Source organism: Acanthaster planci, linkage group LG03 (genome assembly GCF_054643075.1).
Source record: "Acanthaster planci isolate LZ-2023a linkage group LG03, COTS_SCS, whole genome shotgun sequence".
NCBI lineage: Eukaryota > Metazoa > Echinodermata > Asteroidea > Valvatida > Acanthasteridae > Acanthaster > Acanthaster planci.
The window spans coordinates 17513246-17539941 of record NC_141779.1 but is presented as its reverse complement, the minus strand read 5'-3'; the positions used below and the strand labels follow the sequence as shown (position 1 = coordinate 17539941).

Sequence of the window (26696 nt, the reverse complement as noted above, 5' to 3'; positions counted from 1 at the left end):
CTTTTTTTGGGGGGGGGGCAAAACTAGACTCGCTTCGTGACGCACTGGGTGACACTCCGTGCTCGTACACAGATGTAGGTGCCCGTCCGTAGTAAAGTCACTATCACAGCTTGCGCTCAAGTCTATATATGATTTGACAGACGGCATCCTGAGTCAAGTTTTCGACGTGCCACGATATCTAGTCCCAGATACGTCAAGCATCGATGAGACTTCCGAAATAAATTACACCTCGAATTCTCCAAACAATAATTGGACCTATACCCGCTCACCAATCTACACATGGACTCTGATCTCTATTCGGTCAAATCCAACACTATCTCGAGCGAGATTCATATCAACCCAGAACGGGCTTGTGCTGTTACTCAATGGCTACGTGTACATGTGCAAATTCATTATTGAGACTGTTGGCTTCAGACAGACAGGTAAACAACCAGAATATTTCACAAATCACGCTCAACAAACCCACCCAAACCAATCAAGTAATTTATCCCTCCAAGTCGAAAAGGCTCCTTTTACTTTCTCTATCCTGTAAACTTTCTGCACTCGGATTTTCTACAAAGACAGTGGGGTCCCGTTTCTTTTTAAGTCATCGAGAATCAGTATGAAATGTCATGAAAGGCACCATTGATCCTACCGGTCAAGTAACATAACACGCTGCGGCCTTTGGTGACTTCTGCGCATAATAGTGAACAAAACTGTCTCAAGCCTTGCATTGAATAACACAGACGTCATTTCCAGCGCGAAGGACCCGATATATGACAGATATAACATTATTGGTTTGATATTGCGGACCAACACGACAAACTGGAAGGGATAAGAACCCGATCGGGTTGCAGCGGAGCCACAACTGATTACCCGCAGTGCGAATTAGGAGTGAGTGGAGGACGGTGACTTAGGCTCCTCATCAGCCGAGCTGTTGGCAGCTGATGATCCTGTAGACAGCGTGGGGCAGTAATCCAACCTCAAGGAGCAAAACTGAACACACACGAGATGGTGCAGCTCGTCTGTTCAACGCAGACTAACCACTGACCGCCGCCCTACGGCCAAGAGGCAGGGTAAGTAGACTTTAGATGGTGATATTTTGCAGGGTGTTCTCAACGCTGTATGCATGAGTGCTTGGATTTGTTCGAACACTGACGTTCAAGCTCATTTTCCACGTGTCGCTGGTTGATTTTGTCGGAAGTCAAGATGGTATAGATAAGAGAAACGACAAAAAAGACAGCCTGGCAGGAAGACATACGGACAGATACCAAAGAACACTGAGAAATCCCGTATTGGAACAATAAAGGTGTATAATTGAGATAGGGAAGGAATTCAAGAATATCATGAAGGAAGAAAAATGCATTATCCTCGTCGGGCCCAGTACAAAAGTCAACGAGATCGCATTTTCAAAATAAAGCAAGCAATAAATCAATAAAATAAACACAAATACAAAACAAAATTAATTTTATATATAGACCAATGCTAAAAATGAAAAATGTACCCCTTTTAAGTATCGTGAAAAAAATACGATCACAAGTAAGCCAAAACTGCCCTTTCCTGTTAGAACACAACAGGGGCTGTATTGTCTTTGTATCCTCCACCTGCTCAAGATGCAACTCAAGACTCAAGGGCCATTCGATAGGTTGGAAAGCAAGCAATACAAACAAAACCAAAATATGTTTAAGATAAAGAGAATTTGGAGCTTTGCAATTTGTGTTTGTGGTCTGTTGGATCCACGAACACACTGGTTCGATTCCTAACTTTCTCCCTACACTACTGATCACCCGTCTCAATAATAGAGGCCCATGGGTTTTGTTGAAAATTTATGTCAGAGGACGATATCTTCGATAATAAGATGAAAACCCAACGCTTCCGTGAGTGAACGCTTGGCATTAAACTCCAAATGCAAGCTGTCCCATTCAATTTGCTGACTCGTTTCGATAATTAGCTGGTACGCAAAGACAATCTTTTTTCTCAGATAGGGCCTATCTCTCGGAAGCTTTTAGCAAATTTAGTGACGGACCAAAGAATTACAACCATGACCAACCCCGCGATAGGGGGGATGAGAGTACACCACTCTAGCCGGATGGACGTTAAGATCGATGGCTATTCCCATCTCCCCTCCCATGGAACTAAAGCTTAGAAATGAACACGCTCCATGCAGAACAGAGAGGCTGAAGAGAGGCAGGGCCCACACTGGGCCCCTACACTGGCCCTACGATTTTGCGTCTACATTTTTGCCCTTTCACACTTTGCTTACTCCGCGCTGAGGACGCGCGCGCATTTTACGAGTGCACTCAAGCGAAATGCTAAACCCCAGATTTTCCCGTTTGTGACTGAGCCCACTGATCATGGGCGTAAATCCGGGGGAGGGGGGTAGGTATCCCCCACCACTTTCTGACCTGGAGGTATGGGCTATTGAATTTTCCCCAACTTTCTGTGGTGAGAAACCTGAAGGATTGTGAAGAATTTTTCGGATTGCCAACAACCAAAATATACAATAGCACGAAGGAAGGGGGCTTTTTTAAGTTATAAATGCGCCGTTTTGATGTAAGGTTCTGTAGGAGTGTAATACATATGACCGATGTAAATCTGTATCATGAACATGTCGTATGGTGTCAGTACCCCCCTACACCCCCCCCCATTTCCATGGGCGGGCAAGTCATCCCCTTACAATCCCCCAATTCCCGTTACACCCCTGCCACTGATAGAACACTACTCCCGTTTACCTCTGGTGTCCTTAGATACAATGTTGGGTGGACACCGCGGTGCATGAACTTCTCAGCTGGGTTGAACAACTCGCATAATCTCTGCCCCAGTTCGATTTGGCCCTGCCCATTTTTAATGTTGTTAGCCACGACGTGAGTCTGACGCAAGCTTTTTGATTAGCTCGGAGACGCGACAAAAGCTCTCAAATGTCATTAGCAGCAGCCTTTTTGTTCAATTATTTTCCAATTTTGCTTGAACCGAATATGAACTGAGGCCTGTCGCAGGCTGTAACGAAACGGTAAAAACAAATCGAGAAAATTATTATGATTTATCACTAAGCATTTAAAGGAAAAAAGAAAGTGAACGTGTATACAGAGTCATAGACTCAGTTCTGTACCTAAAATTTGAGGGCTAAATATATGAAGTCTTCCATTTATATGACCTAAAGTGTTCATATACAGTATATCATGTTCACGAATGCTCAAGACATGTTAGCAGAACGACAAAATAATAAGGCCCTCAAACAATCTAAAACATGTCCTCAATTTATGTGGTCATGAAAACAGACTCTGTTCGTAATTATGATATGAATCACGTGCGAGATCCAATAGCGACAGAGAAGACACAAGGAGTCGGGTAAGAGTCTTAATTTAAGTTACCATGGTAATTTCAGATTCGTGTGGTGACGGCAGCGCAGGGTATTGTAAAGTGTTCCGTAGTTTTAAAAAAAATCGTGAAATTGTATGCTGTAGAGTCTACACGGTTATAATATTAAATATTTGGCGGTGAATGCATTGTCAATTCAAGCGCCGGAACTGGCACGACACCGCTGCCCTGTTGGCACTGCATTTTAGGAAATAAAAATAGACACACAATGTCTCATTTGTCCGCATAGGTTTGTTCCCTCTTCAAACGCGAACAAGAAAGTATATGTTTTGCCACGAAATGTTTTCAGTCAATAAGCTAAGAGGCTCACGTACGAACTGGGAAATGAAAGTTGACACACTGAGTGGTGATGTCATCGTCAAGGGTACGAAAAATGCATGTGCGGTGGAATCACAGATTGCCAGTGCGCGACAGAGAAGCGGGCACTGTGATTACCTATTACACAAGGAGAAAGATCCTTACATTTTGCAAGATTTGCGTCTGTTAGTGTGCATCACGCTGTCGCTGTGCCGTTTACATGAAAACAGCAAAATTTACTGTCCTACTGCATGTCAAAACATGCCACAGATTTTAATTGAATCTATAAAATATACCGCAGCAGACACGCTGGAATGCTTGAGTGTTTGAAAACTCCAATGACCCGACAAGGTATTCGCCGTTTTGTTTTAAGTCAAGGCTTCTAGCGCAACCAGATCACATAAGACCTAATTCCCCCTGATTTTTTTTTTTGCTTTTTCTCTGCCATCTCTCTCAGTATAATGATTACATTTTGCAAGAAGGGCTCGAGGCAACTGGTCATATAAAATAACTCGAGGCTGGCGTGAAGTTAATTACGCTGAAGATAGCTCGAAATCCACTCGTTTATTGTTTGTAAGGGCGCGTGTTGTATAGTCATATGGCTCACGAAACATCAAGTCATGGGGTTTTTGTTGGCCTTTTTAGCTGGATACTACACGGACACATCCGTACTTCAAGTAGGAGAAGGGTACATTGAAAAATAGCTACTACCACCAATCCCTTGTATAAAAACAAATAAACAAACACCCCAACAACCCAACAAACAAACAAAACAAATTTTCCTAATCCAAAACGTTTGCGAATTTATTTTCGTTTGCAGGATTTTTGTTTTAAAATCAGCTACATTTAAGGTTTTTGTTACTGTTTTTATTTGTGTTAATAAACAGGCGTCCATTATACACTGAATGGCGAGCAAAGGGAGAAGCCGAGTTAGCCAGGACTATCCGGGAAATCAGACAATAATTGCTGACTTGACGTTAACGTCGATGAGAAGTTTCGTGTTTCTTTTGCTGACACGCGTGGAATTAATGAGAATTGACTAACTCTTTCAGCCTACAAAATCTTCTTCCGTAAAAAGTTTTGTTGCAGGATTTTACAGGATATTTAGGATATTATTTTCGTCACTGGTTTTGCTGGCCTACCTTAAAGCAACGGCTGCTTCCTGTCAAACATCAATGGTATATCGCTTGTTTTCCCCGACAGAAAACCTGTTAAGGAACTATATAGGATTGCAGATAACGGTACAGATTGGGACCAGTTGGTTCACATTCCAATGAACCCAGCTCATTTAGGCCTACTCTATCTGTCAAAATGTGTTAAGCCTTTTGTGTTCCTCTTTGATCAAAATTTGCCCAAAGAGAGCAGCAGAAATTAACCCTAATAGTCCTCGATCCTTTAGTTTCAATGATTTTAAACTTAAACCGGGTTGAAGGTCACTGGCGCCATAGAGAGGATTTGGACATAGGAGCCTACTTGGGCGAAAGACCAATTAATTACTCTTCTTTCCCTAAGAGCGACCTCTTGAGTTTAAAGTATAAAAGTGAAAAGGTCCAGAGAATACCTCGTTACATTAACCTTCCCCTCCCCTCGGGATGTGTGAGAAAAAAAGTAGCATAGATATGAGCGTCATTATACGGTATAATTTTGATGAAAACAGCCGAAAACATATTCTCTTTGTGAGCAAGTTTTATGGTAAACCTATACAACACACAAAGAATATGCCCTACAGTAATGAAAAATCCCTCTACGAAATTAAGAAATAACAAAAATTCAACAAACATTGTTTTCAAATAAGTTTCATAGGAAGCACCAATTTGCAGATAAAAATCCGGCCTTGGAGATTTCTGGGTAGAAAGGAATTTTCTCCTTGGGAACGTGCGGAATTATTGACCCTTCCTACAACACTGTACATGTACTCTGGAAACAACGTGGGAATTGCTCATGGGTGGTTGAGGTTATGGATTCTGTGCCTGCTATTGAAATCGACTGAAGCTAATTTTCCCGCATCCAATTCGGCCGAGTGCCTAACCATTCTGTGTCCGGATATTACAGCCGAACGTAATGTGAGCGCTCAACCAAATTCAATTATAAACTTTGAATTAGGAAGCCTCGTTTCTCAGTGCTCTTTTTTGAATCACTGACATGGCCATCAAGCAAAATGCAATGTAAGATCTTATATTAATGATAAATGTTTCCTTTTATAAGTACACAATATGCGTAGTTTTAAATGTCACGGCCCTTGAGCTGTAGCTGTACAGATGTACAACCAACCACAGTGTAATTTATAATTCATAGATGCTTCAACTTACGTGATAGACCACACAAACGCACTGTCTATGCTTTTACAAAATCGACACAGGATCATTGTTGATAAAGTCCTAGTGTTTTGGCACGCGCCTGTGGTTATGGCTGCAGCCAAGCCAATTTCCATGGAGTTGTGTGTGATATCAAGTCATATGCAGCCAAGTTCTTCAGACAAGTCCTTAGGTCCGGTAGCTGACATGATCACGTGATACTGAAACGGGAGCGTTTCCGTCATTTTTTTTTTTAAATCCGCTCAAGATCAATGTTCCGAACCCCTTTCATTGATTTTCGAGTAGTGGCGTCCCTGCGCAAAAATGACCGATAGAATGAGCTTTTCTTTGCAGATTTTCCACCCTGCATTCCGATTTAATTTGCACACTGATCTCCACTTTTCGACAACTTTGATCATGTTGAATGTTTAAAAACTAACAGACGTGTGCGCTCTGCACCTAAAAATGGGGGCATCCAATACTCTTTATGTACGTTGAAGGTTGCCTGCCCTCAGTGTTATTGACGACCAGCCTATTATTTTCTTGCCTGGGTGGTGACGTCGCTCGACAGTTTGTCTCCCAACCTTCTCAACAAAGACCACTTCATCATACAGTACATGTACTGAAGTGTGACGTCATTTAGAACCAGGAAGTTCAGTGCAAACGAATAAGTACGCGCGTGTTGGTTCACGCGCTGGTTCACAGTGTGACGTCACCAGTTTAAACCAAGCCAACTGCACATGCACTGCACACAGGGTTCCATGCATTGATCGCCTTTTACATGGAACCGCAAGTTAATGCGCAACTTCAGCGATTGTCCAATGGGGTCTGCAAACAGTGGCGCGTCCGCCTTTGCGACGAAGTCACTTACGAACCGGATAGAGTCCACCCCCCGCTTTTCAATTTCCATGGCCAGGCAAGTCAACCCCCCCCCCAATTACCGACACAAATTTACGCCACTGCATATCGGCCGGCTTTCCCTGCCCGGTTTGGTTCAGTTTTTGCCTATGGTTGAAGACAGTCACGGCATGCTCTGCGAAACGCTGAGTTTCAAACACCGATATTTCGTGCCAACAAATATAAATGAAAGTAATTTTACTACAAACATGCAATGAGACGCCCCTCTCTCTCTAACAAGAGAGTGACACGTTTTGCTTCGATTGAATTTACTTATTGCAGAATCCTCATCAAAAAATTACTAAAACTGCTCTCGTTAAATTTGGATTACATTATCTATACAAATACATCACTGATACCCCTTAATTTGTGAGTCTTTGTTGCGTCTATTCTGTGAGTGTTTTTGTCGCTGTTTGGTTGAAGGGAAGCTATGCATGAGACAATCTCATGTCGTCCCAGGTGCATGCGGCCTGGCAGACTACGTCCCTCGTTGGCATGGTAACCAAACCTTCCCTCGACACAAGCCCCATTTTCTTTAGCTTCGAATTCCCCTTACTCGTACTCATTACGCGTTTGTCTGTTATGGAGGATGCGCCAACACAAGTAGGGTCTCTGTTAAGTCCCCCGAGAATGTGAATTCTAATCGGGTGCGACTGTACAGAATACACCGTTGAATTTGCTGGGGTAACACGCCAAACCTTATCATGCATAAACGGACAATATTCGCACACAGTATGCGCATTGTCCACTTCAGGATTAAATAACCAAGGTTGTTTATCAACAGTCCTCACAAAATTTAATAACAAATGGAAAGAAATAAATACACTATTATTAGCTCACTAATACTTTATTTTAGCAAAGAAATTGAGGAGGTACGACTGTAAATCTGGATAGGCTTTAACACAACTTTCGACGAAAACATTTCATGAAGACATTGAACTTGTGCAGGCTTTTTTATTCACTAAAAATGATCCCTCTGCAAAGGGCCGTGACTCGCAACAATTCAAATTGAAACGAATATACTCCGTCGTGTAAAGTGGCAGCGTACATTAATTTTGCGGAAGGACATCTACACAATGCCGGATGCACTCGCAGTGAGGAGATGAAAGGGTCATCCGCAAAGGCGATGAATGTTCCATTGTAATTTATCAGTTTACCGCAGCATCCATTGTTCCAGATGACATTCATTATAAATGCCCCTTTTCTCTGTCCATGTATTCTATACTCAGTCGGTATCCTTGCGCTGAATGACACTTTGTTTGTGACTGCAACGCTTTGTATTTCATCCCAGAGCCTTCCGTACGTACCGTGTGTGCATAGCTCTATATTCTCGTTTTGCAGAGCTGTCACGTGGCGGCCATCTTGAATTCCTTGAGCAAGGATTGAAGTCGGATCTGGTGTCTCTGATAGGCCTACATGGTTAATATAGGCCTAATCTGTAGAAAAATTGTCATGGACTTACCCTCAGCGTACCTTTCACCAATGATTATACCAACTGAACCGTGCCAAACCCAGCCAAATTGAACCAAACCAATAAAAACCTTTCCAAGGTCAAGTGACATTCTCTACGCCTGTTACTAATCTGGATGTTTTCTCATTAAATGTGCTGTTAAGCGTTGGAGTCAGCTGGGGGTTCTATCCACTACATGAATGTGGCTAAAATTAAAAAGACCCTAGACCGGTGGTTTTTTAAATTTGTATCGAATCAATTTTTCTGGTTTTTTTTTTTATATAAAACCACATAACACCCTCAGGCTCATTCAAATGCAGTCTTAAGGCTATATGTCTCGACTCTCGAATGTACTTTTAATTTACAGTGGTGTTTCGTTCAACTTCTAAATTGTATGAAGGATTCCACTTGTGACATGCTACACAAAGCCTTTACATCATTATTTCTTGTTTGCAAGGTCTACCCATCAACAAAAATCTCCCCCTTCTGCGGGATTTCTTCAATTATGCCGTTCGGCCACTTGGCCGACACGGCTGCTCTACACCACGCAGAAAAGCCCATCAGCAGTGCAACTTACAGCGTTTCCGCCAGCGGCGATTGGAACCGAAGGGCGGGAAACTTGAAGCCAAACGTTAATTATTTTCAAAAAGACTTTGGATTTGTGTTAAAAGTGAACGACAGGCAACTGGCAACGGTGCTCTACATTTCAAGAAGGGGTTGACTGTTGGGACACGAATTAATTAGTTCGCAGAGCTGAAGAGAGAGAGGGTTCGTTTGAGCTGTCAGAACGGTCAGCTCTCATATGAGAACATCGGTCGTAACCACAGCAATATTGGTCTGATCCAAAAGCACGGATAGTATCCCAATAAGGGAAACCCCTTTGAGTGTGGTAAAACAAAATGAATGTGGGCGCCCTAGTTAGATGTCCGTCGTTAGCATATCATAGCGCAAGTGCATCGGGGCAGTGTTTGACGTTAGTGGAGGCCAGTGACGTGCATTCAGATTTTGATCGAGATTTTGAGGTTCAACTTGGTTTGAATTTTTTTCTGCGATTCACTACCCTGCAGCGGGATTGCGCGTGTGGGTAGATAATTGGTTTACACTCGATCCATACCCACGGATCGTGGCCAAATGTCCAATTCAGCGAATTTTCTCAACTTTACTTATGGGTCAGTTTGATATAAAAATGTGCAGACGAGGAATTCAAGCCCTAAAGATCAGCCCATGTACCATAAAACAGGGCACCTGTAGGCCCTACTCTTGTATCATGGGTGCATTATAGTCCATTGTAATGTTGATGAGGTCCAAATGAAGCGGCCCCGACTGGTTGAAACATTGTTAAATTCTGATAAAAATAGTCCCTATGCAACATACAACCTGTGTTCCAACACTCACTAGAAACGTAGTAGTTTTAAGGCTAATTTATTGACGACGAAAGACCCTATTATCCTAAACGCATTTAATCTATATTGCCATTCGCTATTTTATTTTGTATATTACCCCACGTGTAATTAAAAGTATATCAAGGTTGAAAAAATGAAAGACAGCCTGCCGTGTTATCACACTCTTGCAATAGACCATTCTGTAAAGTGGTTGAAGCCATGGTTGGTGTTTTCATCGTAAAACTGCGTTTTTAACAAGCCCCGTGATCTTGTGAAAGATCGGTGCATTTGGGTCATGAAACCCGCACTGGGTTGACATTGACTGCTTTCATTCAGCGCACGCACAACATTTTATAGTGGGTTGGTGCAACCTTTGTTTGTGAATCCTAAGGTACTAGCTTGATTCATTTGGAAAAATAAAAAATTATTGGGCAGAAAGGCTGCATGGAAGCGCCCATTTTGATCTTCGTTTTGTACCAAATCGTCTAATATTCAGGGAAATACATGTAGGCGTGGATTCACTTGGGATATGGGCATGCCAATTCGCCTTGTAATGGTTCAGAGATGGGCGTTGCCAGGAGGTTTTTTTGGAGGGGGGAGGCAAACAGCTTTTCAGTAACGCAAAAAATAATCATTAACAGTGGGATCATCTAATTTTGAAGTTTTATTTTAGCAAATTGGTGATTTTTTTTTATTCCCTTTCATTTTCTTTTCATTTCTTTCGTTTTTCTTTTTTTAATAGGCCGATTCCTTTTTTTAAACATTACTTCGGAAGGGGGGCGGGGGAAAGCATCGCCTTCCCCTTGCAACCCCCACAATGACGTTGTTGTCTTTACCTTTTAAAGTCGGTACATGCTCTAGATAAAATGGTGGTTGACAATATTCACAATAACGATGAAATTTTAAAATTCTAATTCTAAAAAATTTGTTTTAGAATTCGAGCTGATAAAATCCTTTTTATAATAGAGGCTTCGTCGCTGATTATGATAAACCACAAACATGTTTCCTAATCAACAAAGGACAGCGCAGTGGATTAATTTGAAATTCGGGTGGCAATACATTTTTTCAAATGATGACAACACGAAAAAAAAGTCGACAATTTATTTTATCACTGCATGGAAAGTCAGGTCAGAAAACATAGCCATTCTGTAACGTCAGGCGCTGACACATTTCCCCCATTAATCCAGATTTCTGGGTCGGCTACTCGTTCCGCACTCCAAAGCAGTAATTAGTTCTGTACAGCAAACCGCACGTAAACAGTCGACCTGTTAAGAAATGGCGTAATTTATTTTCACAGGAAATCCAATTTCGCGCTCTGCCTAACACACACTCTTCTGAAAGGTACCCTGCGACCGGCTAACTTTGATCTCAGAGTTCTGTAGATCTTACTTTAAAACTGAAGAGGGCGTAGCCACAACATGAAATTACAATGTAGGTTTAAAATTAAACCAAACTAAATGTGCAATCAGACACTCTTATTCTCATTTCAAAACATAGAAAGTCCTAGGCGACCAGGGTTATGGCGTACCTATGAATCGAACGGGTATGGATGTTTTTCCCGAAACGACTGCCCATTTACTTCGTCCGAAAAAGAATGGAAGTAGACAATACCGTTACTGGAGGGTTCAAGATCTTTATGTCCCCAAGAGGTAACTTGCCTATCCCCCGCCCCCACTGGGTATGCCTCCGGATCAAAGTAATTGTCTGATGCTTTAGTAGTGGATCGGATTGGTTCTTTAGTAGTGGATCGGGTTGGTTCTGGAAGTGAATCATATTGGTTCTAGCGTAGTGGCCAAGATTGGTTCTCTGATAGTGGATCGAATTGGTTCTCTGGTAGTGGATCGGATTGGTTTTGGTAGTGATCATATTGGTTCCACGGTAGTGGACAAGATAGGTTCTGTGGTAGTGGATCAGAATGGTTCTCTGGTAGTGGATCAGATTGGTTCTGGTAGTGATCATGTTGGTTCCACGGTAGTGGACAAGATAGGTTCTCTGGTAGTGGATCAGAATGGTTCTCTGAAAGTGCATCAGGTTGTTTCTCTGGTAGTGGCTGAGGTGTTTTTCTCTCAAAGAGAATAAAGTGTTATTAGTTTTATTATAGGCCTAATGGATTCTCTGGAGTGGATCAGATTGGTTTTCTGGTACATAAAGACCCATGCGAGTTCAATTATCTGTACCAGGGGCCAGAATGTGGATTCCCTCCGATCTCTGCCTGAGTGTGTGGTGTCAACACTCACCCGATCCAACTACCCAACGCTACTTATAAGTGAGGCCTGTGCAGCAAAATAGCCATGCTTTAACTGTGATGCTAATATATTTTATACTATTATATGCTAATATATTTATGCAGTACAGTAGACAAACTTAGGCCTATAAGTGAGGCTTGTTCGAGCCACCTGCTTGCAAATTTTCATGACGCTGACTAGCCTCACTTGTAAGTTTGCCTACTGTATTGACATACATTAGCATCACAGTTCTTGCAGGCTATTTTGCTGTACAGGCCTCAGGCCTATCAGTAGAAGTGAGTAGGCGAATCGGGTGGCAACGCTACATGCTGAGAAAACCTTATCTATTCCATTTCATGCCAGGAATGAAAGGGAATAGTAATGTTGAACCTTACTAATGATATTTGAGATAAGATTAAGAAACGAACTCGAGTCCCCTTGAATCTGTTTAAGAGTAATTATAATAATTACATGCTTGTATTATTAAAGAGGCCACAACGTTGTTAAGTTCAACAACAATGTTTAACCCGTCTTTCGCTTGCAAAAGTCGTGCAGTAACAGAGAATCTTCGAGATGTTAGGTCTACCGGGGACCCCAAATGGACACTCACAGTGAAGGAAAATCTGAGGTAACAAAATTCAAATGGTGAAGCTGACTTTTCTTGGTATGCAACGAAAACAAATGGTATCCGTTCCGAGCGGGACAAAAGAGGGCGTGCTTTTTGGTACTCACGGCATAGGGTTGCATTCACAGACATATAAACTTTTCGTTTGCCACGAAAATCTTTTTTATTCGCCTTTCAAGGAAGATACCCCCAAAACAGCAGTAAAACTAAGCGCTCATTTCTGAATGTAGCCGCCCGCCTCTATCCAAAATTGGTCCGCAATTTGGGGCTTCTTTGTGAAAGAAATACCCCGAACTGGAAACTATCAGTCCCAAATTCGGGATATATAGAAATAGTTCTATGATCCCTCCTGATTATGGTCTGTCTTATTGTAAATATCCCGTGGGATCACAAAATATTAATGAGCTAGCGCGCAGAAATACAACGATTTGGTGGAATGCACCCGTATGCGCGCGTTTGTAATGGAAATCTATGGGTGCGTTCGATTAGCTTCCCTGAATACACCAGTGTTACACCAAGGGAAGCCTCGAAATGAGGTAATCGAGCGCTGCAGTGTTCTCGCCAAGGCATTCTGGGAAAAAGGTCAAGTCCCCGCCACGTTCCATCATGTACGTCCATGCAGGAACAGTCCATCCGTGACGTCATTACACTCGGGCAGCCTCCAGAGACCCGCCAGCCGGGGGTAGTGGCTGACACCAGGCCAGGCACGAGGATCACATGATGGCTAAACGAACGCTCTCGTGTAAGTTTGACTTACACGTGTAAGCTAATCGAACGCACCCAATGGCGCGTTTGACGGAGCAAATTTATTCCGTAATGTATTGTCTTTGCACACAAGCAGAACGCGTGCAAGAACCCGCTTGGAAGACTTACAACTGTCTGTCTTTCTTTTGCCGCTTAGGGATGCACTTCAACTCGAGGCAGTCTAGCGAAGTTTCCTATATACCTGTACTGCACTCTTCCCCTCTACAAAATTCATATTACAAATGCCAGGTTGTCTCGGTGTCTATTGATCCAACGTAATATGTACACCCTAGTACTGAGCCGCTGATGTAACGTCAAAGACTTACTCAATGTGAAGTTGAGCGCTCTCGGTTATTGTTCACAGAGGTAAACACACTCTCGTGCGAGTTAGCCTGTGCCATCAAACAGGTCCGATGCATAGACGAGCAAGCAAATTGAGTTACGCCTACCCGAAAGCACGAGCAAGCATGATGCAGTTTGAGTATCGACTGGAGTGAACTCACACACAAGGGGATCATATAAACTACAGCCTGACAGTACATGGAGCCTACCAACAGCGCCATGAAGTTCATCATGGTAAAAGACCCGTTGAAGTGAACCGTCGGCATGTAGTTTGTCTTAAGAAAATTGGGAAGTTTGGTTGCAGAGGTCGATTTTTAACCATCCCTCTGCCATATGGTCCGATAAATGTTGCCATCTAGCTGCCACAAAAAAAAAACATGTCTATGAAGTGACCATTTTTAACTTCAGAATAAACTTACATGAAAACTAAATCGAAATCACCTTCAGTGATAACGCTGAAAGTTGAGCACAGGAGGTTCACTTCTCATAATTAAAATGCATGACAATTTGATCAATTAGCATTTGAACCTTTCGAATGGTGTTTAATGTAATTTAAAGTGCAATACCCCCTCTCTCCAACTTATGTTCTGCGCGTACTTCAACCGATTACTGAACCACAATCGCTAGTTACAAAGGATCCATCTTAAGTACTCTGATCACGATTGTTGCCTCGGTTTGCAAGCAAATGCCATTCTGGGTTGATCGTTGCCATCTCTTCAGCACGTTCCAGGCCCCATCAATCCGTTCGGGGTTCATACAATGACATAGCACGGTCATCACAGCCTAGTCATGTCCAAATACACTTTGATATAGCTCATCGGTATTCTTGGATAGTCTGCTATGGCCTTTTCAATCAATGTTTGTCCCTTATCAAATCATTCCACCCAGACTGTTTCTTGTGCCGTTGTGGGAACCAACGACCCTCTAGTTGCGGCCACCCCGAAAAGTTATATGGTTTGCGTAAATAATTTGTCACCAATGTATTCAGCTTAAGAATCAATAGAAATCTTATTACCACGAGTGTATGATAAAATCGCAAGAAATGGTAGTCAAGTACACAGATTGGTCACATGCCGCTTTATGTGGATTACCTTTCGGGGGACACCTTGCACATGCATTAGACAAAGCAGGATCCAGACCCATTTTTTTGGGGGGGGGGCCAAAACAAGTACCGGTACGGAGCACCCTCGGTGCACTTTTGCATTAACTGATTGCACCATGCAGCTGCTCAAAAACAATTTTCCTGGCTTTGTTCATACAAAACAACCTCCATTTAAGGCGCTTAATATCTTCACTCCGATTGCTTGAAAACAAAACCCTCTTGGGGGGAACTTGGTCCGCTTTGTGCCCCCTTCCCGATCCGCCGTTGGTCTTCGATGATTAATAATTTGAGAAAAGGGCTTCATGAGCAGTTCAACATCCTCGTCCCCAGACCAAAACACAGAAATAATACAGAAAAGAATAAATTAAATTACAGTGAAGCATTAGCGTATTATAGTTGCATTCTTGTTCATGAGTCGATTTACTCACTCCCACACGGTCAAAGTAAACTTGCGCAAATGCCAAATACCTTACAAAACTGGAGAAGTTTAACCTAATTTTTCTGTTGTTTTTCATATGCCTTTGCTTTTTCTAAGGTTTCGTTTTCGATTCTTTTGTTATCGTTCGCAGGAATAACATTGCGAAATTTCCACTTCCCAAAGTGTTACCAACAAGGCAACATACATGTACAGCCTTAGGTCGCGTTCTGATCACATAGTTTCCTCCTTAGATACAGTGGTCCAAGAAAGCTACTTGACTCAGTTAACCGCAGATTTTTATCAAGTGGCAACAAATACACCTGTCTCTGATGGGACTGTCAGAGACTACTGTTCACATACAGGTGTGCAGAAACATCTTTAAACCGACCGGAAAATAATTCCCTAAGATGGTATGTTTGTGAGAGGCTGGCAGGTTCATAAACTTTGCACAGCCATTTGTCGTATATCTAATAAGGTTTGTCCATGCACCTGAACAGGAGAGACAAACACCACTCCTTCCATGCACGACGATCCAGGGATAATTCGATTTCATTTTTTTTCCGTCCAAAATATGTCAACGTCACATACTCAACCGACGGAGAGCCACTGGCTCTCCATGTCTTGAGAAACTCAAGTTGCGCTGTGATGTCTGTGCGCGGTAACCAAATAAAGTACACCGCGCATTTACTCTGGCAGTTTTCATTGTGCAGCCACGCAGTAAGCCTCACTCTCGCTTGAATTCGCTGGTCAGTTTGTCTGTCCATTTATCTGTGGTCTCAAGATGGGGGGGGGTCATCTTTGACTTGCCGCCACACCCTCTCACAGCACCACTCCAAGTTCCAATAAAATAACTGACACTGATATCGCTGCACTTTATCTAGCAATAAATACACAGACCAAATTCACAGCAACATCATGCATTCTACAGAGAACATCCATCGAGACTGTCCGACCACCAAAGAAAGGAGCTATTTGCCTGACGGGGAAGGTGAAAATCTAAGGCCCTGTCATTATTTTCACCCACAAAGACCACTCTCCCGGTAATTCTAAAGGGCACTTTATACCTCAGTCAGAATGTATTTTTTCCAAAACTAGTCATGATTTTGATAAATAAAGCTTTGATGAAGTTTCATGATCCATTTTGTCACGGCAAAGTAGCAAATACTATCAAAACAAATTTTGTAATCTCCTTCAATTCGTCACTGTTTAACTACAAGTGTCAGCTTCTCGAGACTCTTGCCTGGTATACAGGACGTTATTTAAGATGTGCCTTATTGTACACACGACAGCTAGAGGCACATACATGAAGTAAGATCCAGATGTTCAATATATATTTCTAATTGGCAGAAAGGCCTTGCACTAACAGTAATTAACAAACAGGTCAGTTTGAACATAGGGACTTAATCGTAATCAAAGGAAAATACATCTATATCTTGAATGCACTAACATCATCAGTATTCATCTTCGCTCTTAAGACTGAAAGTAATGATGGTATTAAAGCCATACAAAAAACAACATCTCAGTGATGACATCACTCTGTCGTGCGTCGGAGACGTTGCTAGGCCGCACGGGGATTGGTCCAAGATAATCATTGAGACGACGGGGGTTGAGTACTAGGGGCAAAGAGAAAAATTCATCCGGGTAAAATCTCGCTTGACGCCACGTCGACCGATAGGACCGGTCACATTAGACGACACACACACTGTTATCAAAGCGCACGCGGTCGGGCTTGCAGTTTACCGAAGTATCGACTAACGGCAATCGTATGTAGCTCTGCGGATTCCAAGGCATTGTGAGCAGTCGTCCTGTCGGTGAGTATATTACAACGTTTAAGTGAGGAAGTGGTGAGATTTAACTGAAGAGCCAAATCACATCATTGTTATCAAAATTTAAGCTTTGGAATTCCTACTGACAGTATCGTTGCTGCGTAGACGGACTTTAAAAAAACACGAGTGGTGGCGGCGTTTTCGCTGCCTGTGAGCACACATTCGTTGCAGTGTGGTCGCTTGATACAGTCCAACGCAGGGGATGTTTGGTTGAGAATACGCAGAAGTTTAACAGAGGATAAACACATGGTCAGATTTTTGAATAACCAAAAAGTAACTGCCTTAATTCAATGGTTAGGACATGACTATTTTTTTCCATGAATTTGACAGGCATGAAAGTTATGCCAAATGAATGGCATGCAGGTAAAAGGTGGGTCGTTGAAAATTCGCACCAAGTGGAATCGATTCGTATTTCCTGCCTCAGTCTCTTCTTGTTGATATATAGACTAACCAAATTGACATTTGTGTCGAGAATGAAGATGATTAAAATGATCAGCTCGGCACGCGTGTCTCGAGGCCCTTTGAGCTTGGTATCTGTTCAAAACCAATGGAGGAAGCACATTTGCGGAAACTATGGTGAGCAGGTACATAAAAATGGTAGAAGGCATTGGCGGTTTTTAATTCAAGCTAAAGTAATCAGTGTTGTCAATCTAACCGATCTGGTCTTGGGGTACGTATCCACTGCCATCAAACTGTACGGACTTTGAATCACTGTGCACTGCATGCCCCGAAAACACTGCAGGTGACGCTCAGTCCGAGGGTACACGGGCGTCACCTCCGCAAACACGCTTCAGGCGCTGCCTTCACTAGAGGCGGAAGGCGTCAGATACGACACTACTATAGCAAGTGAGGCGTCATCCGTTGGGTGCGTGCTTTTTCGCGCGCTAAACGAGTTAATTAAGGTGCCTTTCCATACGTGCGATTTTGGGGTGCGTTGCGTACACAAGGCATTCATGATTTCACTTTCGCAGACCGAAAAAAAACCGACTCCATTAACATAACACACGTGGGCGTTGCGTTCGGCCATCAAAATCGCCGCGGGAGCGATAGGGACGGATACACAACGCTTGGTGCAAGTGTTGACGCGCATATTTGAAGGCACCTTCACGTCGCTGGCTGACACTAGTCATTGTGCTCATGACGCCAAATGCCAAGTGCGTCTTTCTTTTACACTCTGACCGAGTATAAAGTGTTAATTTCCCAACTCTGTCTGAGCATTTAGTTCAAGTAATGCGCTTCGCTGCGATCAGAATGGCATTGCTCGAATATAATCCGTTGTTATAGAAAGAAACTGCTATAATGTCACACTGTTCTGGCAAACATCTAAAACACAACAGGTGCTTCTTGGCACCCTTCCCTTTCTGTTCATGCAAAATATATCTCCATGCGCTGATACTGACAAAACAGCTCAGGGTTTGACGTCAGAATTGCGCAAAGGACATTGGATCTCTGTTATTCTGAAACTTCTCCCAAGCGAGTTATTTTGTTACATCGTACAACATTGGATACGGGTCTAAGACGATCTCTTTGAGACCGGAATTACGTACGAGTATGGGGGGGTCAGTAATGACAGTAATTCCCTTCATTCAAAAACCGCGTGAAAAGCCTCCAAAATGTAGCCACACCCTTCAGAGAGACCATAAAAGGTTACATGAATTATAAGTTTAGCCTGCCAAAAATTCCCTCCGGATCCATCCTTCAGAATATCCTGAAGAAAACTAAAATCCGAGACTAAGTGTTCATACAACGTTTTCAAATTATGTTGTAACAGAGCTAACCAATATGTGGATCAAATTGGCCATTACGTTGACTTCAAAAGAAGACGAAAATAAAGAGGGGCAAAGATCAAACCTGACAGTCTTCTCCATCTTTTCCTGGAAGATATGCCATAATCGCAATGTTGTGATCAATCTCCGAACGCAAACAATTCCTCATGTCCTGTACATAATTCACTGAGTTCCACGAACATTCAATCACAATTACTTGCCTTTGACTACATCTGTTGTAGATGGACAAGTGCACTTTATCCATCAAGCCAAGTTCACTCCCGTCTCGTCATCTCGCTCATGTTAAAATGTATCGTTAAAGATGAATTAATAGCAATGGTGTCCGAATTCAAGCGTTTTGATCCTCCTTGAGTGTTTGCCATCAGACATGTCTTTTTAAGGCAAAATCAGTGCGTCAATAAAGGGGCAAAATTTCTTTAAAGTTTACCTGCATAGAATGTTTCTGTAGACACAATTTTCTGCAATATGCACTCTTCTTCAATGGTTGATAACTCTTTTTACATTCGTATTTGGCATAAATGCATTGAAAAATGCACTCGCGTGCCTGGGGGAAAGGCTTAGGCGCTGACGCCCCTTTGCTGGGAAGCATGATCATTGCAAAAATAATTAATTTTTTTCCCGGCAAAAGGACATGTGTGTGCAACTGTTTTATTTTAATGAAATATCAAAATTTGGGGGGGGAAGGAAAAAAAATCCAAGTCCTTCAACAAGTTGTTCAAAGGTTACTTTTTGTACAACATGTGTTGATTTTGTAGTAAATTTATCCGTTTTTATAAAAAGAGTGTGGTTCTTACGCCCTTTTGCCAGGAACATTTTTTTTCTGCTGTGACCATGCTTCCCGCCAAAAGGACGTAAAGGACTTAGGCGCGCTTACGCCCTTTTGCCGGGCACCACGACGCAGTTATTCATGCTTTCCAAGACAACTGAGGGCGCCGTTGATGTGACGTCAATCATGTCATCTAGGGAAGACAAATTGTGAACCCAGAATATACTTAATTGAAAACTTTGGTGAGAATGGGGTTGATGTTTGCTTATTACTATGCACACGACCAACTATAAATCAGCAAAAAAGAGAATATTTGGTTCAGTAACATCCACAAAAATTCATGACTTTTTTGTTTCAAAATCAATGTAACACTGAGGCTTTCTTCCTGGGATGATATAACAGTTTTGCTCACAAATATTAAAATGCTCATTAGCAGAAAAACCAAGAAGGCAGTAAAATATCCTTTAAAACAGTGAAACAAAAGTTGAAAATAAGGTCAATTAAGACACAAAGGTGCATTTTGAAGATTTACATTTAAACAAAATTAATTGCGGTTAGGCCTACCCTTTAAAACCCATGGACACATAACGAAAGTAGAGGTCAAAATTTGTCACATTGGCATTCAAATTTATTTCAGTGAATATGTATTTGACTGAATGTGCTCTCCGGTTACTCCGGTGATGTGAACAATTCCGGTTGCCAAGTTTAGTGTTTGGACATGTAACATTTTGCGGTGGTAAGCAATTTAGAACGAGCCATGTTCGGTACTTAAAGAGCGCATGCCGAAACTGAAGGGCGTCCGAAGCTCTTGGGAACAGCGGAAGGCGCACGGGATCCGCCTCGAGCAGTAGCACCCCTTCTTTGATTGAAAGATCCGTGTTGGTGGGGAGTGTTCACTTTGCTGGTGAAGCACATTCATACTCGTTTGTGAACCAGCGAAGTCCAGTCCCCACCAAAGAAGCCTCCGTTACAAGGAAAATTGCGCCCTCTCTTGGTTCCGCTCGCGGCTCATAGTCTGTCTGATCAGCAGAGTCAAATGCCGACTAATCACGCCCGTGATTTGTTCCTGAAAGACCTCGCCTTTTTGAAACACAGATCATCTGCGCCGCACATTCAAGAAGTACATCCGTCATTTTTTTTTTAAACAAAACTGAAGGGGAAAATCATGCTCGCGTTTTCTGTCTATTTTGGATGGCGGGCAATAACTTTTGAACAACTGAAATCCAAACAAGTACCAGACACTGCGAGATTACAAGCCATATTACGGGCGATTCACAAAAGTGCACCTCCAAGAGTTTGCAACACGTGGGCCTGGGCCAATCACAGAGCGCGAAATCTGTCGACCCAATGCGCGTTTGGAAAGGGTCGACAGATTTCGCGCACTGTGGTTGGCCAACGCGTTGCAAACTCTTGGAAGCGCACTATTGTGAATTGCTTGTATTCTTTCTTTAGTTTTAAGACGTTCAGGTCGTGTTTACTTCATTTAACATTGACGCATATGGACTCAGTGACAAATGGAGAATTTGCTGTCATGTAAATCAAAACATCGCGCAAAGTAACGTTTCATTTTACTTGGATGATTGGCACAAATTTACCAAATCCCGAATTTGAATTCCAATTTGAAATGCTGTTTGAGCGCGTCCGTACACTTTTTGGGAAATACATGTATGTGGACAAAATGAGCACGATGCATGCTTGCCCTTAATGGACTCGAAATAATCGTTTTAATTGAAGGGATGGGCGCTATCCAATCAGCGTGGGGACTCTATGCTTAATTATTGTCTAACCTGGCACCAAATGTAATTTGAAGAACTTGGCCTACAAATCCTAAGAGATTCCGCTCTGAGGGAGTGATAATGTGGCACTTAGAATCCTCCATTTAAAATCAAAAACAGGAATACACGGCATCTCATCATTAGCATCTTCAATTTCAGAATTTCTGGAAGTCAGGATGACCATTGAAGCCCAAAGTCTGAAAGAAAGTCTTTTCTTCCAGAACTTTACCACATTAGCAAATTGTACATTGCACATGGTGATACCACAGGCTACATAATGTTTCGCATGCTGAAGTGCATGCCCGGCACTAAAGCATTTGTATGACGTAACCGACTAACGCTATGAAAACGTCTGAATACTAATCAAGTAAAAGAAATGGCGTCAAGAAATCCAACAAAATTTAATGAGTAGGCCTACAGCTGTGAAGTAATCTGGTTAAATACAAATTCGGTGACATGGGACTGATGTACTCATCGCCACGACAATATGAAGAAAGTCTCCAAAGAACGGTTCATAAAGCCTTCTCTAGGCTAGAGAACTATGGAATCTTTTATACAATCGAATTCATCTGCTATTTACGAGCAGATATTATTCAATTCATCCCCTTGGGAGCCGGCAGCTGATCAAAAGCAGGCGCTAAAACGTGAACAAGCGTCAAGGCGAAGGACATGACACTGTCTGCATGAGTTCAACTCATTCTTGGCAACCTCTGGGTCCCGTACATTTGCCCTTGACCAAAGCGCAGTCTCTTGTTCGAGGGATATGCCCGAGTGCCGAGCGAGACAGCACACTGAGTGCCCTGCACAATCATGCAAAACTAATGGCATGCAGAGGTGGGCAACTCGGAAATAGCGCTCGGGCGGTTAATCGAATGGAATGGATTACATTGAAAACGTCTTTGCTGAGACCAGGCTGTACATTTTGATATTTGCCTTCCTCACCATCTTATTACCACTGACAATCTTCTTTTTCTTGCTTTCTGCATTCGATCCATACGTACAAATGTACATTGTACAAGCACTGTTAAATTAACCTTTGAGAAGGAATTAAATGGTTCAGGGGGAGTTCGAACCCCTCTCGATGACGAGTTCCCTTCTAGGTTAGCAATTTTAGACAACAACCGTATATAATGATTTGTGGAACGACTTCCAAATAACGAGTCCATAAGTCGGGTGTAGCGAATTACGGCGGGGGTTATTGTTGTGCATGTGAAAAAAGGTCCACGTGGGTGAACCCCTCCATCTCTGTATATGCTCTGCTAATCAAGGAACGTGCCTGAAGCAGACAACCAAGCCAATGCGAACTGCGCCAATAACAACAACTGGTACGAACCGAATCACAATATATCACAACATTGCCTGCGGTCATAAATTATACAACAGCTTTGTACTTCACTTTCACTTTAAAAGAGGTGAACTGCTTTTTATTTCTTCGTGCGTCGATATTGCAGCAAGGGGAAAACAACACAGGCTGACGCTAGATTTTTACGAGCCCGACATTTCTCTTTGTCGGCGAATTGGTGGACTGCCCGCTGAAGGTGACGTACAAATTGCAGAAGACATTATTATTCTGCCCATGTAGTTCTACTCGCGCACTGATGAGAGGAATTGAAAGGCGGGGAGGGGGGGTTAACAACCCTTGACGTATGCTCATTGCATTGTAAATCAAAGCCGTCGTTATTGTTGCAGTATTCACTCAACCCTCCTCAAAAAAGGAAATCGACTGTGCAGCTCAAAAAAAATGTACATATTTGTTATTTCTAAAGTACTATTAACGGCGGCTACGTTAGATCTATGCTGGAGTATGCTATGCGCCGGGGTTAGTCTTGCACTCGGGTATCACTTTCAAACGATCTCATGGCATGTAACAAAAACGAAATCGGGCTTTTAAAATCATTACGTTATTTAGAGACTATTCATTCTTCAATGAATCACTTAAACTATGCGGAGAGGCTCATAGGAGGAAGGATCATTGTGTCAATGTCGATAAATCTCTCGTCTGAACCCTCCGTGCTCAAGACTCAAGCCATGGTAAAACCCTGCGCAACAGTGCTAAATATACAGAGATTATAATCACGACTTCACGGTCTGAAACAACACTGTCCCCTTTTGTTTGTCGCTACGGTAATTGTTGAGTGTGATTTTTCAAATTAATGTTTATTTACTGAAATTATTTAAACGTTTTCAGAATTTGTTTTGTATTTCTAACTGCACTGTTTATTTAATTTAATTTTATTTAATGTACGTGTTAATTTTTTCTTTTTTTTTTAACCGTGTGTAAGGGTAGCATACAATGTGTGGACCTCTGCACAAGAGTCCACACAATGTAAGGTTAGATGACATCGGACTCGAACATGTATGCGCATAGTTTTCCCTCTAGACAAAAAAAAATCTTCAGAGGCATGTTTGGGTCAAAGTTATTGTGGCAAAATAAAGAGTAACAGCCCAGGAAATCATCATCCAAAATCCACTTTGAAGGGGCTATCGTCGTTTGATAGAAAGGAGCATTTCCCCGAGTTTTCTTAACCACGGGAGAACAAAGGAATATCCACAGTAAAAATGTGGGTGTGTGTTGATGTATGGGGCGGGGGATATGCCAGTTAACGCTGTACGTTCAAGCCACTAATTTGGTACCTCAAAGGGTTAGGCCCCCCTATTTCGTAATTCGAAATAAAAAAGAGTGGACTGAATAAGCCGAATATAACAACTGACGCAGGCAACATTCGACGATTCAACCCCTCTACAATGCGATTGACATTATATGTATATGTATGCACGTTACGGTGAGTTGTTTATTTAACAGCTAAGCCACTACAGGCGTTCATTTTAAATCCGACCTTTTGCAGTGAAAAATATGGCATGCCCCCGCCGTCGTAGTCAGTCCTAATAAGTGCAGAGAAAGCAGTAACCGGGTTTCATATCACAAAATTACACTGTACCATCCAACACAAGATTGACTGTTTCCGGCTGGAAATACACGTACATATATTACATACAAGGCAAACGGAATGCAGAACACAAACACCGACTACAATAAAAACGAAAATAGACAACAGACGAAGGTTAACTTTATTCCTCTAGAAGGACCTTGAGCGGATATACTGTACTAACTGAAAAACTGCAAGACTTTCTGTTTTCGCCAAAGCCTAACGGTAGACCCAAAGCCTAACTGGGCGGTCGAGTCTTTCCACATTTCCAATTCACTGAATCGAATCTGCGTAGGTTTAAAACAACTAAGTCCACTGCATTATTCCATTGTGTTGCGAAAAACATTTCAGACTGCGACATCGGCTAAGTGACAGTGCATGCTTCAATCTTCAAATATTTGCTTTGATCTCCTTTCAGTCTTCCTGAAGGGCATCGCTAGAGAGGGGGGCCACAGGGAGGAATTCCTCTTTCCACGCTAGCCTGTGTCACAGCATGCATATGAAGAGCCGGCAGCCAGCTGGTAGTAAAACGCCAACAGACAGCAAGCCCAAGTGGTTCGAGGACGCCAAAAACACACACAAGCACCAAGCTAAGTATCTTGGCAAAATTCTGAGCATGAAGGAATCGCTCGCTAGAGAGGAGCAGCAGCGGCAGCAGCAGGCGGGAGGGCTCGTCAGCAGGTTAAAGAACAGTGGCAGCAGTGGGATGGCAGACCCAGGTACGGCCACTAGTTACAACCAAGTGTCATCGACTAACCCAGGATTTCCAAACAGAGGAGCCAAGACAAAATTCCGCGAGATGGGGAAAGGGCGATCACCTCCAGATTTGTACCCAATTGACATTGTCCAGGGAAAAGCAATGTTCGATAAAGGGAGCAATCCACTGCAGCGGGACAAACAAAACAAGTGGTGGAGGTCAGGAAGCCTCGAAGAGAGACACCTGATCAAAAGAAGCTCCAAGGACATGCCCAAGATTCTGCCGCCAATGGCCACCATACCGTCAGTGGACAGACGGTCCGGATACTGCGAAAAGCTGAAGAGTTACTCGGCAACCTGTACAGGATCCAAGGTCACCAGAGAGGAGCCGGAGAGGGACAAGATGATTGACTTAAAAATGCCTGTGAAGAAGTCGGCCAAGGCATTCAGCCACATGAAAGGGGCTAACAAGACCCCTGGGAAACTTTGTAAGACGCGGCCTTCAGATAGGCCATTGAGGAGAACGCAATCTCTGGACTTTCGGTGTGAGCTGGCTCCTGTTCATCCAACGGCTAACATGGACACTGACATATCAGCACAGTCATGCCAACAAGGCCGTCACAGAAGCAACACTGGTGACTATGCTAGGAAGGGCAGCACTTACGTGCTGACCAAACAAAGCTCACTGAGCGAGCTGATGGACAAGATGGAAGTCTTGGAGGGTGCAGTCGGGGGTGCAGCTGACGCAATGGAGTACTCAGACGGGGGCTGCGTGGCGACAGCAACAAATGATGAGCCGATGATACCAGATGACATGTTGAACTGTGTGCCCCTTTCTACCGTCGACAGAGACGAGCACCGTGTCTCCACCCAATCTCGTGGGGGGAACGTCAGATCTCTGCTAGAGGTTTCCAACCAGAGCCTCCTAGAGCTACCGTCATCTGAGCAACATAGCCTCCTCCAGCGGAGGCACACCTTGCCAATCATCAACCTCCGACCTCCGACCCCGAGACTCACGGACCGCGACGAGAAGACCGCAGACGACCAGATGGGTCGGATTCTGCGAAAGGTCGTGTGTCAGTCGGTGCTGCGCAAACGGGAACTAAGCAAGTTGTGCGAGGATATCGAGGAATTTAATGAAATCAATACAGTACTATCAGGGCATCTGGAAAGGTGAAGAAAGTATGAAGGGAATTATGAGGTTTATTTTGAATGTCTATGTACGGGCATCACTGATGGCTTCAGCTACCTTGTGACTTCCACCCTCTATGATTCAATCTCATACTGCTTGCCTGCGGTACATTTTCAAGATCCGAGAGAACAGTTACTGTAATTTCGCAAAGGGCAAGACAGTTCATAAAACATTTAATTGGTTTATTCAGTGTGGTTTAGTCGAGCAAAATTCTTTGTTTAAAACATGTGCACCACACGCTTTCAGTATTAGCCAGTGTTACACTATATTTCGAACTTTTCAGTTTCGGAGGGGTGTGGTCGCTTTTGGGAGGACAGACCCACCGCATTACTTGCCACATGTGTGTGCTTGTTTGGTAATGCTCTCAATCTAGTGGGGTTTTGAGCAAAAATTTTAAAAAGTTAGTGCTTTTGCCAATAAAACACTGGCAAACATGATTTTCTTGCGCATTTTTGTTTTTCATTTGAAAACTACCCATGACGTCACACTTAATCAGAGTTTGTCAAACTTTTTCATATCAGCTGAAGTGAACCGTAGATATAGTCATGCTTGTGGGTGTAGTCAATAATTCTTGCCACTTTGAAAATTCAAATT

The 26696-nt window shown here is 42.9% G+C and overlaps 2 protein-coding genes across 4 annotated transcripts in view; one reads left to right on the top strand and one right to left on the bottom strand.

Annotated features, from left to right (window-relative positions):
* The window catches only part of LOC110989314 (ribosome biogenesis protein SLX9 homolog), a 47507-nt gene that overhangs the window by 9299 nt on the left and 11512 nt on the right, over positions 1-26696 (bottom strand). The gene's annotated exons all lie outside the window — the stretch shown is intronic.
* Positions 310-26539, top strand: LOC110989302 (uncharacterized). Of its 2 annotated transcripts, none has more exons than XM_022253596.2 (2): positions 310-1055; positions 24633-26539. In XM_022253596.2, exon 2 carries the CDS (start codon positions 24708-24710, stop codon positions 26085-26087), a length of 1380 nt encoding a protein of 459 aa, XP_022109288.1. In that variant the 5' UTR covers positions 310-1055; positions 24633-24707; the 3' UTR covers positions 26088-26539. The 2 variants fall into 2 exon arrangements, with proteins under 2 accessions (XP_022109288.1, XP_022109297.1); XM_022253605.2 differs by lacking the exon at positions 310-1055 and adding an exon at positions 16809-16944.

What these genes read in the sequence shown, in the direction of transcription:
- LOC110989302 (XM_022253596.2), top strand. Translation starts at nt 24,708, where the DNA reads ATGCATATGAAGAGCCGGCAGCCAGCTGGTAGTAAAACGCCAACAGAC.